Raw genomic sequence first — 20,275 nt, 5'->3', positions numbered from 1 at the left:
CCATATATATCAGTGGGAACATTACAGAAAACATCTACCTTGCTCTCTGTTTCATCCTTCACTGTTCAGCTTGCTTCTTACCATCCCTAATAAAATCCCCAACTGAGCATTCAGTCTGGCTTTGCTATATTGACTCAGCTATAATGATTCCTGAGCAGAGCCACAAGGGGGCAGTCTTGGGCTTGAAAAGACATCAGAGAAGACAGACTCAGCTATGATGATTCCTAAGCAAAGCCAGACTGAATGCACAGTTGGGGATTTTATCAGGGCTGAGTTAGAAGCAGGCTGAGCAGTGCAGAATTAAACAGAAAGCATGGTAGGCGTTTTCACTAATGTTCCCACTGATATATATGGTAAAATACATGTGGGTGCTTCGTCTCTGGTTCACTTTAAAGGACAAATTGTAAGGATCCGCTCCTCTCGGCCGCAGTATGGTCTGAGGCGACGACTGAGGTAGTCAGCTGACACTTAGCAGGGGTTTTATTTAAATATGAAATAATAATAATTTCTGACCCTGCCTGGGATTGAACCCTGGTCTCCCACGTCGGAGGTGGTGAGTTTGACCACTGTGCTATGACTAATACTGTCAGAAAGGTTTGCTGGTCAGTATTGGGTGGGTCAGTTGGCTTGTTGTGGTCATCTGTTTCAGCTGACCTCACTGTCAGCTGATTAATGCCTGTGTGTGATTGGCTGTTGGGTGCATGTGGCCGGCCACTGATTGGTTGCATGAAGAATATAAGCCTGCTGAGTGCTTCCTCTCATTGCCCGTGATAGCGTTAGCTTTTGCTAGTTGCCTGGGTGCTGTTATACTTCTGTGTCATTGGATTCCTGGATTTTGACCTTTGCCTGTACCTCGACCACTCTTGCCTGCCGCCTGCCTAGACTCAGATAGTTACTGGACTCTGTTATTGCCTGCCACCTGCCTAGACTCGGATTGTTACTGGACTCTGTTATTGCCTGCCGCCTGCCCTGACTCGGATTGTTATTAGACTCTGCTTATTGCCTACTGCTCTGTACCTTGCATATCTGATCTCACGTGTATGACCCTGGACTGTTCTGGACTCGATATATTCTGTGTGTCTTGTTTGGCCTGGAGGTTTATCTGCTCACCCTGCATTCAGCTCCAATACTTTGCACACTTAAGGCCTGGGTGTAACCGAAGTCAGGTAGGTGTTACTTCCTCACCTCCTGTTCAAGCGGGGACGCGCCACATAGGGTGAAGCGTGTGGTGATAGATTGGGGCATTGGAGCTGATTTGTGAGCAGGTACTCTGAAGGGCCTTACACAAATATTGATTAACATGTTTTTCAAACTGTGATGGGAATAGCTTGTCTATGTGTTCCTAAGTACTGCTGTATATCTCCCCCTGCTTCCTTGAATGTTTTTTTTTTTTTTTTTTTGCTGTATTCTGTAGTCTTCTGAGATATGCAGAGACCAGCACTGGCTATATTGTCACTTTTCTCACAAAGCACAGCCTCCCCTTGGCTAAAAAAATCATTCCAATGCAGCTAAAACCACAAATTACAGCTTTTGCCTCTGATATTTAACATGAAAAGTAGGTCAATACTTACACAGCTACTTAGACATAATTTTGTACATTGTAATGTTAGAACAATTGGTAATTGATAGTTGTCATCTTTGATTGTCAACTGCCTCAGTGTCATGGCGATAACACAGCATCAGTAAGTGAGGCTGAAAGTGGTTATAAATTATAGGGAAATTACAAAAAGAGTATTTGGGTTGCCCCCTACTGGTGGTACTGGAAAACATGAAATATTTCTAGAGAACGTTTCATACATGCAGAAGTACACATAAATGAGTTTGTTATATGCAGTGTGAATTCTTATTTGACAGGATGTCCTGCACAGATTTCCTGCAGAATTTCAGCCAGGTGAACATCTGTGACCACATCCCAGGCTACCTGGACTTCTCGGACCCCCAACACGTGTGGGAGTGCGCCAGCTACTACAACCAGTGGGTAAGAGGAAGTACGGCCGGCGGGTGCAACACAGCAGGTTAGTATACTGTTTCTAACTTACCAGATTTTCTGCAGATGTCTTCAGTGGTTGTATTCAAAAGCCGTTCAATTATCATGCATTTCCCACGCAGAAATATCCATTCCCCGTCCAAAATAACAAGATTGATGGTCCGACTCCCACATAGCCACAGACATGTAGGTGAGCCCAGGGCCAGTTCTAACTACAATGGGATCCTTGGACAAAATTATCCTGAGGGCCCTCCTGACAGACCCCCAACAAACCTGAGTCCCCCCTTCCCTAAAGTGGCATTAGGGGCGCCTTTGTTGATGTCAACTTGAATGTGTTTCCTGGGGCACCCCGCAGAGTCTTCTGCAGATTAGCGCCTCACCTGTCCCGGGGGGCGGTCACCTGTGTCAGTCCGTGGCTCACTCTGTAGCATATTAAATAGAGAAAATAGTAGTGGAACTTTATGGGAGCAATAGTTCGCTAGAGTTTGCCTTAATTGTTAGTTTTAGGAGTAGGTGGGGCTGGGTTAGGGATAGGTGAAGGTGGGGGGTGGTTAGGGTGTGGAGTAGGTGGGCCTTGTTCGTGTTAGGAGTAGATGGGATGGTTATTGTTAGGTGTAGATAGGGGGTGGTTAGTGTTAGGTGTAGGTGGTTAGTGTTAGGTGCAGATAGGCAGTGGTTGGTGTTAGGTGTAGGTGGGGATTAAAGTAAGAAGTAGGTGGGGGGAAGGTAAGTGTTAGGAGTAGGTAGGGAGTGGTTAGTGTTAGGTGTAGGTAGGGGGTGGTTAGTGTTAGGAGTAGGTGGGGATTAAAGTAAGATGTAGGTGGAGGGAGGTTAGTATTAGGCGTAGGTAGGGGTGGTAAGTGTTAGGTGTAGGTGGCGAGTGGTTAGTGTTAGGTGTTGGTAGGGGGTGGTTAGTGTTAGGTGTAGGTGGCGAGTGGTTAGTGTTAGGTGTAGGTAGGGGGTGGTTAGTGTTAGGTGTAGGTGGCGAGTGGTTAGTGTTAGGTGTTGGTAGGGGGTGGTTAGTGTTAGGTGTAGGTGGGCGAGTGGTTAGTGTTTAGGTGTAGGTAGGGGGTGGTTAGTGTTAAGCGTATTTAGGGGGTGGTAAGTGTTAGGTGTAGGTGGCGGGTGGTTAGTGTTGGGAGTGGGTGGGGGGCTGGTTAAGGTTTGGAGTAGGTGGGGGTCGGTTTGTGTTAGGCATAGATAGGGGATCATTCAAGTAAGAATTAGGGTACAGAGGTTGATAGTAGAATATAGGTAAAATTCTATTGCCGCTATCTCACGCCTCTTTTGCATAGACACATGTGATACAGTGTGTTCAAGCCCCATGGTTATGTTATGTACCAACATGGCTGCTTCCTGTGTACACACCACAATATTTTACTCCTCCAGAGGACATGTGGAAGAACCCGCAGTATGTGATCACTGTGTCGGAGAGGCAAGCAGTGGAGAGAGGCTACAATGTGACCGTGGCCATGATGCAGAATCTGGGCAATGAGAGGAAGTACAACCCCCGCTGGCTGCCCATTGGATTCGCCTTCTGCCGGGTACCTAGCCATCTATCTATCTATCTGTCTGTCTTTCTCAAGTCTATCTCTATCTATCTATCTATCCAGGGGCGTACCAATAGCCATAGCAACTGCTATGGGGCCCTGGAGAGGAGGGGCCCAGGTGGTAATTGATGTGTTCAATTTTTTTCTCCACCCTCTGAGTTTATCAGTGTCCATGGACTATACACAGTGTACATTGCATGGGAATTTAAATTGCCCAGTCAACCCATATCCATAAAGTACAGGAAGGTGGCATTGCTCAAGATCTGATGGCCCCATGAAAATTTTGCCATGGGGCCCCATAGTCTCTATCTATCTGTCTGTCTGTCTGTCTGTCTGTCTGTCTGTCTGTCTGTCTATAGATACTTATGAAAAGATGCAGTAAAATGTAGATCCTTTCTTAAAGAGAAATTGTGACCAAGTACGAACTTCATCCCAATCAGTAGCTGATACCCCCTTTCTCACGAGAAATCTTTACATTTTCACAAACGATCAGGGGACTATGTATGGCTGATATTGTGGTGAAACCCCTCCCACAAGAAACTAAGGGGCAATGGTCCTGGCAGTTTCCTGTCTGTGAACTTCGTTGCATTGTGGGAAATAGCTGTTTACAGCTGTTTACAACTGCCAAAAAAAAGAAAGCAGCAGCTACTTCCAGTGACATCACCTGCCAGTAGCAAAAATGTCACCATGTGATAAATGTCAGGATGTAAATCAGGGAGAGGAAAGATTTTACAATGGGCAAACACGGACTGAATCATTTATGCATAATTATTGTAAAAATTAAGCACTTTTTTATTACATTATTTTCACTGGAGTTCCTCTTGAAGTGATGCAATATGGGTGTTTTTTATATCACAGCCTACAATAATTGTTAGTGTATGGCAGGAGTTGGATAGTCTCCCTAGGTGCAGCGATCAGGCATGATGTTAAGCTGGGCAGCTCTGTATCCACTGTAGTACAAAGATAAATTAAAAAGCTCTCTCAGCTATTATGTAAATATGGCGTAGGGCCCTATCCAGGACAGGTTTCACCTCCTTAAGATGTGGCTGTGCTTGGATAACAGCCTGTAGTAGCGTTTGTCCCACTTGGTAGCCGGGGACCAGGCTCTCAGGCTGCAGCGGTGGACGTCCTTCCCTCTAGCAGCGGCAGTGATGGTATTCCCAGCATGTATTCCAGGCTTGCAAGGAGATCCCAATGGGGAGCCTGATGAAACGGAGGGAGGACCTCTGTGAAACGTTGTCTGTGATTGTGAATAAACAATTTACTTAACCTATGATTCAGCGCTGTCCATAGCATATGCTGTATGCTGCCAGTAACCTAGTGCAGGGCAGCGTTCTTATTCAGCAGCTATCGCTCCCTGAAGATTTACAACTTCTACACTCTGTGTGCTAGTGACCACTGAGTAGAGCGCACTGCTCCCCAATGAGGCCTCCTTGCAAGCCTGGAATACATACTGGGGATACCATCCCCACCGCTGCAAGAAGGGAAGGACGTCCACCTCCACCCCTGCAGCCTGAGGGCCTGGTCCCCGGCTACCAAGTGGGACAAATGCTACTACAGGCTGTTATCCAAGCACAGCCACATCTTAAGGAGGTGAGACCTGTCCTGGATAGGGCCCTACGCCATATTTACATAATTCATACCTCCCAACATTTTAATCTTACAAAAGGGACACTTAGGCCACACCCCTGGCCACACCCCAACCCTCTAGTCAAGCCCACCCCACAAAAAAGTTTTTTTTAAAATAATTATTAATTAATGTTAATTACTCCCGAAAGGGGAGGCGCTGTGAGGGTGCCAGTGGGCGGGGAGGAGGGTGAGGGTGGCCGTGGGTGGGCAGAGAGAGGGGGAAAAAAGCGATCGAGGCACCAGCCCGGGATGCGGTATGCAGCATGGATGGCCGCCACCGTTAAGCTTCTCCCACCCTCCCTCCTAATATGCCCCCCAGTGTCCCCTTCCCCCCGCAGAGTAAAATGAGCAGCGGAGCTGGCTGTCATTAATCTTACCATTGCCTCTCGTACCGGGATCTCATCTGGTCTTCTCGCCTTCCTGCTAGGGCCGATAGTGATGAACACCAATTTCACATAATCAAAATTTTGCATTGCAATTACAATGCAAAATCCTAATGCCAAATTTCTGGAAAAATAATAATTTCATTTCTAACAGTTATTAGGAACCGTAAATTTGCAATTTTGTGAAATTATCACGTAATTTTGGGCCGACTTTGGCGGTTAATAGTAAAGCTACTATACATGCTATCGTCACCAACATTGCTACGTATGTTCAGAGATGTTCAGACTTCAGAGTAAAAAGTATTTTTCAAAAAGATCTTGTAGTTATTGAGAAAATTGATTTTGAAAATGCAATGGAAAAATATTCACGCAAAATCTCACGTGATCGCAGATTACGATCATTACTACTTATAAAGGGATTCATTGAATTAAAGCACTGTGAATATTTTTGAGTTTTTCTTTTAGGCGATTTGGGGCTTATTTGCATTATTCACTGGTAGCTGCTGTTCACCCCTTCGGTGCCTCTCACAGTTAGGGTACTGGTTAAGGGCACCACCTTTGACATGGATGACCAGGGCTCAAATCCTGGCTAGGGTCAGTGCCTATTCAGTAAGGAGTTCAAAGCAAGACTCCCTAACACTGCAGGGTGGCCTTTTGAGCACGTACCAGTGGCTGCAGCTCTTGAGCGCTTTGAGTCCAACAGGAGAAAAGCGCTATGCAAATGTTCGGATTATTATTCTTTGAATTTAAAGAGGACCTAAACTCTTCCACAGGAGAGAAGGAAAACACAGAGAATCCCACCCTGTGTGTATTTAGAGATAACAGCTTGTCTAATTATCTGCTAGTAATGAGCCACTGTAATTTGAGCTGTCACCTCTGTCTGATTTGTGCGGCGCTGTGCCGTTCAGACAGGCTATATGTAAACACAAGGGGTTAACCCTGTATGTGCTTCCATGAAACCAAGAAGTAACTACACTGCAGCATCTCTGAGGCTTTGTTCACATCTAAAATCAAAATCGCTGACGGCATCGATTTACAACTTTTTGCGTTTTTGTCTTCTCCCGGCGCTTAGCTGCGCGCTGTCATTTTGTAAAGTGCTTTTGAAGAGCGATTTGTTTTTTTACTTCCTGTCGCAAGTCAGGAAGTGAACTCTTTGACCCGGAAAAGAATAAATACAATGTATTTATTCTTAAAAGCGCTGAGGAAATCGCTATACCAAGCGCTTTGTGATTTCCCTATACCTTCCATTGTAGCAAAAACACTCAGAAAATGGTGCAGGCAGCGCTTTGTTGAGCGGATTGGAAACAAACTGCTCAGATGTGAACTCTCTCATAGGGAATCATTGCACAAGCGCTTTTAGGGTGATTTTGAAAATCGCCGGCGCTTAAAAAAACGCAAAAGGCCCTAGGTGTGAACCAGCCCTGAGGAGCTTTATAAGCTGTAACAAGGAAATGTTTTTCTGTAAAAGTTATTATGCTGTTGCTGATCTTTTAGAGCAGAGAGAAAGGTTTTGATCCGCTTTAAAAAACCTACACAAATGTTGCAGATAGCTTCCCGGCCCAGATTGGAACCTGGAGCCCCCGGGCAGCAAGGCAAGATCCACCATGGTAATATTCCCCTGGATTTTTTTTTTTCTGTTCAGTTAGTTAATCAATAAAAACTATTAATAACATGAGTTTAAAAAGTATCTGCACTCTACTGCATCTTTTCACAAGTGCCTAAGGCCTCTTTTCCATGAACTGTTGACAGGCAGTGAAATGCCTCTCAAACTCTCACAACTGCTTACTTCTGCCTGGTAACTGCTTGCTGAGCACCCAGTTCAACAGTTCGTGGAATAGAGGCCTAAACCATTTCCACAGACACGTCTACCCTGTTGGCTTCCAACAATGTCTGTCCATCCGTCCGTGCTTCGTCCTGTTTAGGGATGATTAATAAGATGCAAATATTTCCGAGTTGATGCAAAATTGTATGCAGCTTCAAAATGGACCAATTTCAATTTAAACCTGAATTGGTCCATTTTCAAACTGCATACATTTGCATAAACATTTGCATAAATTTGCATGAAGTGGGAAATATGTGCATCTCATTGATCATCCCTAGTCCTGTTTAGATATGGTATAGATTGTATGCAGCGTGCAACTGTGCCAATTAAATTCAACAAGAGGTGTAGCTGCTCGGTCCAATTACTCAGCTGCATACAATTTGCATGCAAGACGCAATATTTGTATTCCATTGGCCATCCCTAAAGGCTCATACACACATCAGACTATAGTCTTTGGAAAATGAAAGATCACAGACCAATCTTAATCCCTTCCATGTAGTATGAGAGCCATACTCTACACAGTCTTTTCTATGGAGCTGAACTCCACATCAGAAAAAAATCTTTGCAAGCTGCTGCACACACAGATGCTGTACAGACACAAAACATCAGTATCTGCAAAAGATCTGTTCCTGCCAAAAATCCATTCCTGCAAATTGCAATGATAGTCTATGAGATCTGCAGATCATCATACACACATGATTTAACTGACATTCATCTGCAGATCAAGCAATCATCCGCAGATCTGAAAATCCATCCTGGTGGATCTGATCTGCAGATGAATGTCAGTTAAATCGTGTGTATGATGATCTGCAGATCTCATAGACTATCATTGCAATTTGCAGGAATGGATTTTTGGCAGGAACAGATCTTTTGCAGATACTGATCTTTTGTGTCTGTACAGCATCTGTGTGTGCAGCATTTTGCAAAGATTTTTTTTCTGATGTGGAGTTCAGCTCCATAGAATAGACTGTGTATAGAATGTGGCTCTCATACTACATGAAGGGTGGTAAGATTGGTCTGTGATCTTTCATTTTCCAAAGACTATAGTCTGATGTGTGTATGCACCTTTAGGCTAGGCTCACAGTGGGCGTTGGGTTCCCTGTAACAGCAGCGATGGAACAGGAATACGGCAGCAAGTGAGGAGCATAAATACAAATTCATTTTGCATTAATTTCCAGGAAAATAAATTGAATTTGACTTCCGAGTGAAAAATGCCATCAAAAATCATTTTGTAATAAGTTTGTGATTTTTCGCAATTTTTTTTTGTTAATTTTTGTGCTAAAATAAAAGATTTTTTGCGTTTTCGTGAATTTTTGCCATATTGCAAAAAATTCAATGGGTACTTATCCGTTAGCCGGGCGCATCCGGCAGGTGGCGCTAATTACTATTCCCCCTCCAGGCCGACATGGATAGTAGGGAAAGATGTAACTCTGGTGGAGTTTTGTCGCCACCTGCCGGATGCGCCCAGCTAACGGATAAGTACCATACAATGTATTTGCGTGAAAATTTTCTTGACATCAAAAATTCCATTTTCGATGTGAAAAATCACTTTGGCAAAAATGAGCAAGCAACAGTGATGGCGGCGCACATTATCTGCGTGTTGCGTCACATACCGTGAGGCTGGATTCACACTTACATGCATTGCGTCGAGTTGTGTCGCATTGCATCCCACTAAAAAAAAAAGCTGCTGCAACACGACGCAACGCATCGAAGTGTGAATCCAGCCTGAAGCATGCAGTCAATAAAAAGTATGTGTCACTGTTAGCGCACCGATTTTATGGTAACGCACTGCATGCGTTGTGATGCCACACGCCATTATAGCACACCACACTGTGAGTTTTTCATAGGTACGGCATTGCCGTGCAGTAAGCCACGCTACAAAGCGTCCGTTTCCTGCATAGCAACGCACCACTGTGAACGCAGCCTTATGGTGGCCACACATGTTACAATTTTTTCTGTTTGATTTTACTCCAATTCAATTAACAACTGATTGTGTGAAAAAAAAATCGAGAGAAAATATTTTTTACTTTGATAAATTCAATCAAAATTGTTGGTTTTTTTTCAATTAAGGACTCTTTCACACTAGCACGCTGCGCTTTGATGCGACGTCAAAGTCGCAACGCAAATTACAACGCAATGCCCTAAAAAAGTCGCACCGCAACTTAATGCCTCGTTAAGGTCGCATACAGTAGAGCATACAGGTAATAAAATAAGAAAAATGTTGCGTTATGGTAACTCATTGCTTACAGTGCGTTACATCTAAACGCAGACACGTTGCGACTTTAACGTTGCATTAAAATGCAACATTCCACTGTGAATACAGCCTTTAAGTGAACCAGAGACGAAGCACCCTCATGTATTTTACCATATATATCAGTGGGAACATTAGAGAAAACACCTACCCTGCTCTCTGTTTCATCCTTCACTGCTCAGACTGCTTGCTTGTTACCAGCCCTGATAAAATCCCCGACTGAGCATTCAGTCTGGCTTTGCTCAGGAATCATTATAGCTGAGTCTATCTTCTCTGATGTCTTTTCAAGCCCAAGCCTGCCCCCTCCTGGCTCTGCTATAATGGGCTTGATTCAGAAAAGAGTGCTAACTGATAGCATGGCCGTTTTCGCATGAATTTTCGCGTCTCGCGCAAACGTGAATTTTTGTGCGCAAACGATATCGGTTTCGCGCGAAAATTCAAGTTTGCGCGAAAACGGCCGTGCTATCAGTTAGCACTCTTTTCTGAATTAAGCCCAATGACTCAGCTATAATTATTCCTGAGCAAAGCCAGACTGAATGCTCAGTCTGGGATTTTATCAGGGCTGAAACAAGCAGGCTGAGCAGTGAAAGATGAAGCAGAGCGTAAGGTAGGTGTTTTCTCTAATGTTCCCACTGATATATATGGTAAATACACGAGAATACTTCGTCTCTGGTTTACTTTAAGAATAAAGAAACTTGTCAAAGTGACACATTAGATAAAATGTATTTCTTCACTGTAATAAATGTAGTGTCCTTGATTAATATAAATGAGGAACACATTTTTTTTGTAGGGTACTTTTTCTAAGGTTGTTTGTGTTGTGCCGTTATACATAGCAGTGATGGCACAGAACACCCAATACAGATGTATTAATGAAAATGTATATATTATTACATCTAATTTAAATAGTTTATTTGATAGTTTTTGTTGTGATTGTGCCAAAATCAATCATACGTGTGTTTTACATTGGTTAGAAGAGTCTAAATTTTCAAAAAAAATATTGAATTTTTTTTTAAATGTAATGTGTATCTATATCTAGTGAAATAAGGTTGAATAACTGTTTCTGCTTATTTTTGCAGGTAATCCCCAAGGTAACTACATTCTATACATTAGAACATACTGATATTGATAGGATTCTATAAATTGAAAATTTAACGCCAGACGAGACAAGCAGAGCTGAGCTACGCACTTGTAAAATCTGCCAAAAGATCTGAAATTCTGTCCAGCCAGTCTTATGATTCAGATGTCTCTAGCCAGCCCAGCCAGGCAGCACAGCCAGCAGCCTGACCTGACGAATGCAGGCAGGTCAGGACAAGCTGATTGGTCTGAGTCATCACTGTGCTCTCTCTCTCTCTCCCTCCTATAAGGAAGCTCAGAATGGCAACACTGGGCCCCGCCCCCTTTCCTTGATTCAAAGCTGCTGTGCAAAAGATCACAGTAAGCAGACACAGGTAGTTATAAAAAAAAAAAAAAAAACTGTATATAAATGTATATATACGTTTTTAGTATTAAGTTATTGGATTAGGTACTCTGTTTCGGGATTTACAGGACCCATTATTGCAAAAAACTTGTAAAATTTAAAATATACACATTAAAAAATGTACACCTCTCAGAGTAAAACGCACAATAAATTAATTTTTTCCTATGCTGGTGTCACTTACAGTAGGTTGCAAAAAGCTGACAGATCCAACAGATTTTGGGCTAATCCATTTCTTAATGGGGGATTCTTAGTATTTACAAAAGCAGTCCTTGGAAAGGATCTATATAAAGATGACAACCAGCCTCCCTACTTCTTTCACACTATTCACTATTCATGTTATCCTATGTGCCAGTTCAGATAGGGGCGATACGTCCGCTTTCCGCTCAGGGAAGCACTGCCTGTACCATTTTTGGGGCAATTCCGCCTCAATGGAAAGTATAGGCAAAATGCGAAACGCTCACAAAATCGTTTTGTGCAGCGATTGCGTTCTTAAGAATAAATACATTGTATTTATTCTTTTCCGGGTCAAACGTCAGGGAGTGAATGAAAAAAAAGGTCTGGAAAAGCGCTTAGAAAAGCCCACCCAAGTGCCGGGCAACTAAAAAAAAAAACGCAGCAAAAAAAAAGCCCAACGTGAAAGCTCAGCGAGCGGAATGCAATGGCGAATGAGACCTAACTGAGGATTCCCCATGAGAAGATGGACTACTCCAAAACCTGAAACTGCTGTCAGTCATTTAGAGCATTTTACTCTGGGAGAAATGTACATTTATATGTATATATTTTAAATGTTTTATATGTATATATTTTAAATGTCTCGCAATAGTTGTCCTTTAAGAATTAATTAATGGTTAGTCTACTTATATCTACTCGCAATTGAATGAGGATAAAATCCCTTAACTTTCTGATCAAGTTAAGACACAGTTTACTAATATGCATTTAAAATGAACATATTGTTATATTACAGTAGTTGTGCATAAAAAGTTTTGTAAAACAAAAAGTGTAGTGTTTTCAAAAAATGCAGTACCAACGGATGTCCCCCCAAGGCAGTCTAAAGCCACGCCGAGTTCTCCATACTGGGGACTGACAGCAGAGAGGCAAGGCTTCTGAGGACTGCAGGAGGGAGGCTTGCAATCCCAGGTTTACAATCCATTCAACATTTTAACCTCTAATTAAATGTTTTTCTGGAAAGGACGGAATGCAGAAAGCTATTCATTAAAAATCGTAAAGTTGGTATTTAAATCTGTCAATTTAAATTATAAAGACATTCTTAATCCCAAGATCACTGCTGAGTGCAATGGATGTCCAGCGGCACAACCTACAGACTGCTGGTCTTAGTTCAAGTCCCTCCGTCTTATATGGCAAATGCAGGGAATCCCTGAATTTGAACGCCAGGGACGGATTTGTACTCTTTACCACCCAAGGCCACTGTCACCAGCCTCCCCCCCTTCAGTATAGGTAGCGAGGTGACCCTTCCCTCCAGTATAGGTTGCTGGATGTCCCCTCCCCCCTTTCCCTCCAGTATAGGTAGCCAGCCCAGATGACTCCCTAAATCCCTCCTTTTCCCACCCCCTTTTCAGTATAGGTAGCCAGCTTGCCTTCACACTACAGCAGCCATCAGTGTCAATCATTTCTCCACTTGTCTCCAGTGCAGAAGCTTTCTATCCTTTCCGTCTCCAAAGCTGCCAAAGTCCATAGACGCCGGCCACAATGCAAACGTGCACAGAGAGCAAGGTGGCTGCTGCACAGGCGGCTAGCAGCAGAGTACCGCAGTCTCCCTGCATTGCACCATTTGCAAGCTTGCAAATGCTGCACCAGTGTAGCCTGCTGCTTTGGTGCCCTTGCTTCTGTGGTGCACTAGGCCATGGCCTAGGTGACCTTGGCTTAAATCCGGCCCTGGCGAACGCCCCCCAATGCGACCCGCCAACCCACTGCCATGTTGGGACCTGGAACATGGACACACCAGGTTTAGTACATTTTTCCCCCTGGTTTTTGCCCTCTAAACCTAGGTGCGTCCTATATTCCGGAGTGTCTTATACGGCTGCAACTACGGTAGACTGGGTTCACACTCTCCCAGACACAAAATCGATCAATTATTCATTTACACTGATCAGTTTCTTCCAATGGCTTCAGCATACCTCCTGAACTTTTTGAGATAAGAAAGAGGGACACTTAAGCCACGCCCCTTCTGCAACCCTGATCACGCCCCTAGTCACGCCCACCATAAAGATTTCATGAGAAAAATATGTTTTATAATTCAAACCTTTTGAATTCAAATGTTTTTCCTTCATATTAACATTTTAAAGTTAGCAATGTATTAATTTAACCACTTGCCAACCGCCTACTGCAGATTGGCGGCGGCAAAGTGGCAGCCACAGGACCACGAAACGCAGAATGGCGTCGGGTCCTGGGGCACTGTTTTGCTGGGGATCGCGCGCTGGGATGCGTGCGCATTCGCCGGCAATAGGCTCCGACCACCCGTGACGTCAACCCGCCGGCCAATCGGAAGCGCCGGCGGGTTGTTAACCCGACGATCGCCGCATCAGAAGCGTATAATACGCTTTGTAATGTTTACAAAGTGTATTATACAGGCTGCCTCCTGCCCTGGTGGTCCCAGTGTCCGAGGGACCACCAGGGCAGGCTGCAGCCACCCTAGTCTGCACCCAAACACACTGATCTGCCCCCCCCCTGCCCCCTGATCGCCCACAGCACCCCTCAGACCCCCCCTTGCCCACCCCCCAGACCACTGTTTGCACCCAATCACCCCCTAATCACCCATCAATCACTCCCTGTCACTATCTGTCGACGCTATTTTTTTTTTAGTCCCTAAACTGCCCCCTGGAAATTCCTGATCACCCCCCCACCCCTCAGATTCTCCCCCCCCCCGTGTACTGTATGCATCTATCCCCCCTAATCACCTGTCAATCACCTGTCAATCACCCATCAATCACCCCCTGTCACTGCCACCCATCAATCAGCCCCTAACCTGCCCCTTGCGGGCAATCTGATCACCCACCCACACCATAAGATCGCCCGCAGATCTGACGTCAGATCACCTCCCAAGTGCACTGTTTACATCTGTTCTCTCCTCTAAACACCCACTAATTACCCATCACTCACCCCCTATCACCCCCTGTCACTGTTACCCATCAGATTAGACCATAATCTGCCCCTTGCGGGCACCCAAACACCCGCCCACACGCTCAGATTGCCCTCAGACCCCCCCTTATCAATTCGCCAGTGCATTATTTACATCTCGATGTAAAGAGGGAGGCGGAGTATAGCCAGCACTGCGATTCAAATATTTGTTTATTGAGACAAAAAAATAGTGAGGCACTTACAGTTAAGTCAGTTGGTTCAGGTGGGATGCGATGCGGGTGTGGTGGGCGCCAGGTCTAGATCCCCCTGCGGACGTCCGTTTCGTGCGTCTAGCGCTTGTTCACCGCAGTGGGGGAAAGATGGGAGCGGGCCGTCTCGGCGCGAGCTTCATACTCGCGTCACGGCGGCACTTCCGCCTACGTCAACCAGCCACGCCCCCAGTTTCCATGGCAGCCAATGATGCCCGCCCGCCTCGTATAGAGGACGGAGAGCGTCCTTGTAACTAAGCAATATGCGACACACCAGCCGGAGCGCCCGGCCAGGCCGATCCGCGCCCAGCCGCCAGGCATAGGGAAAAGGGGAAATGGAAAAAGTACATCTAGAGAGCCTACTATATTAGAGGCATGATAGCGTGGCAGCACGGGCGGTCACGGCGCGGTCAGGCCGGGGAGGGAGAGAGGACGGAGGAGTATGGTCCCCAAGAAAAAAGGGGGGGGGGGAAAGGTGCCGGCGTTTCCTTCTGGAATACCTAAGGGGTCTTTTTCCCTCTCTTCCCCCTTTTCTTTCCCCCTGAGCCCTTTAGACTCCTCTCAAACACCTTTGCCCTCCCTCCTGCACATGTCTGTGCAGCTATTTAACCTCTGCTGCACATACATGTGCAGCCACTTTTAATCTTTTGGCTCCGGGTTTCTCCCTCTCCCCCCCCGCCCCCCTCCTTTTTTCTTGGGGACCATACTCCACAATACCCCTTCCCCCTGGTTCCCACGATCACCTTGGCTCTGGTAGTGTCTCTCTCTATGCTGCTACGCTCAGCCTTGTCCCTCTCGCCTCCGTCCTCTCTCCCTCCCCGGCTTCATTTTACTCTATCTTATACGTTTTCATGTGCAACTTCATATGCAGCTGCGGCATACAACTGCCGGGGCGCCTGACCGCGCCGTGACCGCCCGTGCTGCCACGCTATCATGCCTCTAATATAGTAGGCTCTCTAGATGTACTTTTTCCATTTCCCCTTTTCCCTATGCCTGGCGGCTGGGCGCGGATCGGCCTGGCCGGGCGCTCCGGCTGGTGTGTCGCATATTGCTTAGTTACAAGGACGCTCTTCGTCCTCTATACAAGGCGGGCGGGCGTCGTTGGCTGCCATGGAAACTGGGGGCGTGGCTGGTTGACGTAGGCGGAAGTGCCGCCGTGACGCGAGTATGAAGCTCGCGCCGAGACAGCCCGCTCCCATCTTTCCCCCACTGCGGTGAACAAAAACGGACGTCCGCAGGGGAATCTAGACCTGGCGCTCACCACACCCGCATCGCATCCCACCTGAACCAACTGACTTAACTGTAAGTGCCTCACTATCTTTTTGTCTCAATAAACAAATATTTGAATCGCAGTGCTGGCTATACTCCGCCTCCCTCTTTACATCGATTTGTTGTTCTTCACCGAGCCCGTGCACGCCCTTCTCATCTCCTACTGCAGTCGTGAGAGTGCTGGAACTTTCCTTTTCTTGGCTTACATTATTTACATCTGTTCTTCCCTGTAATAACCCACTGATCACCTGACAATCACCTATCAATCACCCCCTGTCACTGCCACCCATCAATCACCCCCTGTCACTGCCACCCATCAATCAGCCCCTACCCTGCCCCTTGCGGGCAATCTGATCACCCACCCACACCATTAGATCGCCTGCAGACCCAACGTCAGATCGCCTCCCAAGTGCACTGTTTACATCTGTTCTCTCCTCTAAACACCCGCTAATTACCCATCAATCACCCCATGTCACCACCTGTCACTGCTACCCATCAGATTAGACCCCTATCTGCCCCTAGGGCACCCAATCACCCGCCCACACCCTCAGAACGCCCTCAGACCCCAGCCCTGATCACCTCGCCAGTGCATTGCTTGCATCTATTCCCCCCACTAATCACACCTTGAGACACCCATCAATCACCTCCTGTCACCACCTGTCACCCCCTAGCACACCTACCCATCAAATCAGGCCCCAATTTGCCCCGTGTGGGCTCCTGATCACTCGGCCAAACCCTCAGATTCCCCTCAGACCCCCTTCCGATCACCTCCCCAGTGCATTGATTGCATCTATTTTCCCCTCTAACCACCCCCTGAGACACCAAAAATCACCTCCTGTCACCCCTCCTAGCACTCCTATCCAACAGATCAGGCCCAATACAACCTGTCATGTAAGAGGCCACCCTGCTTATGACCAGTTCCACAAAATTTTCCCCCTCATAGACCACCTGCCATCAAAATTTGCAGATGCTCATACACCTGAACAGTCATTTTGAGACATTTGGTTTCCAGGCTACTCACGGTTTTGGGCCCGTAAAATGCCAGGGCACTAGGGCAGTATAGGAACTCCACAAGTGACCCCTTTTTAGAAAAAAGACACCCCAAGGTATTCTGTTAGGTGTATGAAGCATTCATAGAAGATTTTATTTTTTTGTAAAAAGTTAGCGGAAAAAATTTGTATTGTTAAAAAATAAAATCTTCTATGAACTCACCATACTCCTAACGGAATACCTTGGGGTGTCTTCTTTCTAAAAGGGGGTCATTTGTGGGGTTCCTATACTGCCCTGGCATTTTAGGGGCCCTAAACCGTGGAGAGTAGTCTTGAAACCAAATGTCGCAAAATGACCTGTGAAATCCTATAGGTACTCATTGGACTTTGGGCCCCTTAGCGCAGTTAGGGTTCAAAAAAGTGCCACACATGTGGTATCGCCGTACTCAGGAGAAGTAGTATAATGTGTTTTGGGGTGTATTTTTACACATACCCATGCTGAGTGGGAGAAATATCTCTGTAAATGGTCAATTGTGTGTAAAAAAAAATCAAAAAATTGTCATTTACAGAGAGATTTCTCCCACCCAGCATGGGTATGTGTAAAATACACCCCAAAACACATTATACTACTTCTCCTGAGTACGGCAAAACCACATGTGTGGCAATTTTTTGCAGCCTAACTGCACTAAGGGGCCCTAAGTCCAATGAGCACATTTAGGCTTTACAGGTGTGCTTACAATTTAGCACCCCCAAAAATGCCAGGACAGTAAACACACCCCACAAATGACTACATTTTGGAAAGTAGACACTTCAAGGTATTCAGAGAGGAGCATGGTGAGTCCGCGGCAGATTTCATTTTTTTTTTGTCGCAAGTTAGAAGAAATGGAAACTTTTTTTTTCTTTTTTTTGTCACAAAGTGTCATTTTCCGCTAACTTGTGACAAAAAATAAAATCTTCTATGAACTCACCATGCCTCTCAGTGAATACTTTGGGATGTCTTCTTTCCAAAATGGGGTCATTTGGGGGGTATTTATAACATCCTGGAGTTTTAGCACCTCATGAAACATGACAGGGGGTCAGAAAAGTCAGAGATGCTTCAAAATGGGAAAATTCACTTTTGGCACCATAGTTTGTAAACGCTATAACTTTTACCCAAACCAATAAATATAGGCTGAATGGGTTTTTTTAATCAAAAACATGTTTGTCCACATTTTTCGTGCTGCTTGTATACAGAAATTTTACTTTATTTGAAAAATGTCAGCACAGAAAGTAAAAAAAAAAATCATTTTTTTGACAAAATTCATGGTTTTTTTGATGAATATAATAAAAAGCAAAAATCTCAGCAGCAATCAAATAGCACCAAAAGAAAGCTGTATTAGTGACAAGAAAAGGAGGTAAAATTCATTTAGGTGGTAGGTTGTATGACCGAGCAATAAACCGTTAAAGCTGCAGTGGTCTGAATGGAAAAAAAGGCTCTGGTCCTTAAAGAAAACCTGAACTGAAAATTAAAAGTCAAAATAAGCATACACAAGTCATACTTACCTTCCATGTAGTCTACGCCTCAGTGTCTTTCTCCTCTCCTGCGTCACTGTGATCAAGGGAATTTTCCGTCCTAAATTTTGAAAATGGTCATTACCCATAACAGCTTTCTGGTCAGCACACAGTTAAACTGTAACATCACCCACTTGAGCCATAGGGAAACATGGACAAAACCGGGTACATCAGTATTCCTCTCAGCTATAACTGACAGCAACTGATATTTTACTGACAGCAACTGATATATTTCAGATCTGACAAAATGTTGTCAGAACTGAAAGGGATCATTGTCAGAAGAAAATGGTGAGCTTCTGAGAGGAACTGATGGCAAGGTAAACTATGCAATGTTCATTTGAAGTTACCTCATGTGTTTATTTTAAATATTTTTACTCAGTACAGGTTCTCTTTAAGGGGTTTTATGACTGCAGTCCTTAAAGAGACACTGAAGCGAAAAAAAAAATATGATATAGTGAATTGGTTGTGTACTATGAATAATTACTAGAAGATTAGCAGCAAAGAAAATATTCTCATACTTTTATTTTCAGGTGTATAGTGTTTTTTATAACATTGCATCATTCTATAATATGTGCAGATTACACAACACTCAGCATTCAAAATGAGTCTTTCAGAGCAGTCTGTGAAGTAATGACCTCTCCTCTAGCAGAGAAAAAGTAAACAGGTCATTTACAGTTGAGATAATAAAAGTCAGATAACAGCCCTCTCCACGACTAACTTAGTCGGAGAGCTTAATGGCTCGTTTGCATAGAGATAACAACTGGAGTTTCTCAACTCTTCCTGTACTGGAAACAATTAGACTGATGTATCTGATCTTAATGTTTTATTTCTGAGCTGTACTACACATACAAATCATAATATCATCATTTTTTTTTCGCTTCAGTGTCTCTTTAAGTGGTTAAAGGATCGGAACAAAGTTTAGAGTCAAACAAACACATTTTTTAGTAGAGAAATATATATATTTACATAGAAAGAAGGACAAATGAGGAGGAAAGAGGGACAGAGGGACAGGGCTCCCAAAGAGGGACTGTTTCTCCAAAACAGGGACAGTTGGGAGCTATGCATCAGTTTTTCATCCTGTTCCGTTCATTCCATTTTTGTGTCACAACACACTTGGTACCTGTCACCTCCATGTTCTCGTTCCTCTGCTGCCACAGTTCGAATCCTCTGCCTACTAAAAACGCCAGTATACAGCTCCCAGAGACCCTGTAGAAGCACTAGGCTCTTATTGGTTTGCATAAAACCAATGGGAATCCTCCCTTAGCACCAGCTTGAAAGAGACTCGGTCATAAAGGGCATTGGTCAGAAATTCAGAATTGAGAAAGTGAAACCAAAGAAAAAAAGTAGAAGCTACAAGGTTTGTATGGAGGGTAACCTATTTGCATGCTTTTCACCAATCACAGCCTCTACTCATAGTTCTAGAAGGTGTGTGCAGGAGTGAGCACTCTCATAACAATTAGACGGCACAGATCCAATGGCCTGCCTGTGACTCATTCTCCCCTTACCTACCATATCCTTACCCTCCTATTATGGCCACACACTTTAACCCTTTCCATATCTGACCTTGGCGTTTTCTAGTTTACAGTAAGACCGATGTTGGATAAAGTCTGACAGGGAAATATGGATGCCACTATTGGCTCTGTTGCTGAATAAATTCCAGCACAGTGTCAGCCCCTTTAGGTCAAAGTGTCAGACTAAAAGTGCCCATACATCAGATGATGTATGGGCACATCGACCAAGAGACATATTTCTCTCTGATTGGAGAGAGATCAGTTGGCTGCACATACATTGCAGGCTGATTCCTGATGTATTTCAGCATGAAATCTCTCAGGGATCGGCCTTGTGATGCCGCATCCGGTGCTGTCCTCCCTAATGTAAAATGTGCCCCTCCCATGCAGTATACTTTACCTGTCGGTGCCTGCCGCTGGCTACGCCCTCATACACGCACCCCACGTGGTTGCTGGCTTCCTTAACTACTTAAGGACCGAGGTGATTAAAACCTACGCCCTGTTTTGGTGGTTAC

At 44.8% G+C, this 20,275-nt stretch overlaps 1 protein-coding gene across 14 annotated transcripts in view; it reads left to right on the top strand.

The window, feature by feature from the left end:
• Positions 1-20,275, top strand: part of LOC137504402 (calpain-13-like) — a 232,546-nt gene that overhangs the window by 137,610 nt on the left and 74,661 nt on the right. For 13 of the 14 annotated variants that reach the window (XM_068232775.1, XM_068232776.1, XM_068232777.1 and 10 more), the window contains 4 exons: positions 1,855-2,015; positions 3,377-3,531; positions 10,699-10,710; positions 10,987-11,070. In XM_068232775.1, the coding sequence (XP_068088876.1) occupies positions 1,855-2,015; positions 3,377-3,531; positions 10,699-10,710; positions 10,987-11,070 (412 nt within the window). The remainder of the gene's footprint in view (positions 1-1,854; positions 2,016-3,376; positions 3,532-10,698; positions 10,711-10,986; positions 11,071-20,275) is intronic. The other variant, XM_068232781.1, reaches the window with a different exon arrangement.

The sequence above is a fragment of the Hyperolius riggenbachi genome, chromosome 4 (assembly GCF_040937935.1).
Source record: "Hyperolius riggenbachi isolate aHypRig1 chromosome 4, aHypRig1.pri, whole genome shotgun sequence".
Taxonomy (NCBI): Eukaryota; Metazoa; Chordata; class Amphibia; order Anura; family Hyperoliidae; genus Hyperolius; species Hyperolius riggenbachi.
Note: the sequence above shows the minus strand (reverse complement) of the source record. Positions and strands in the feature narration are given on the sequence as shown.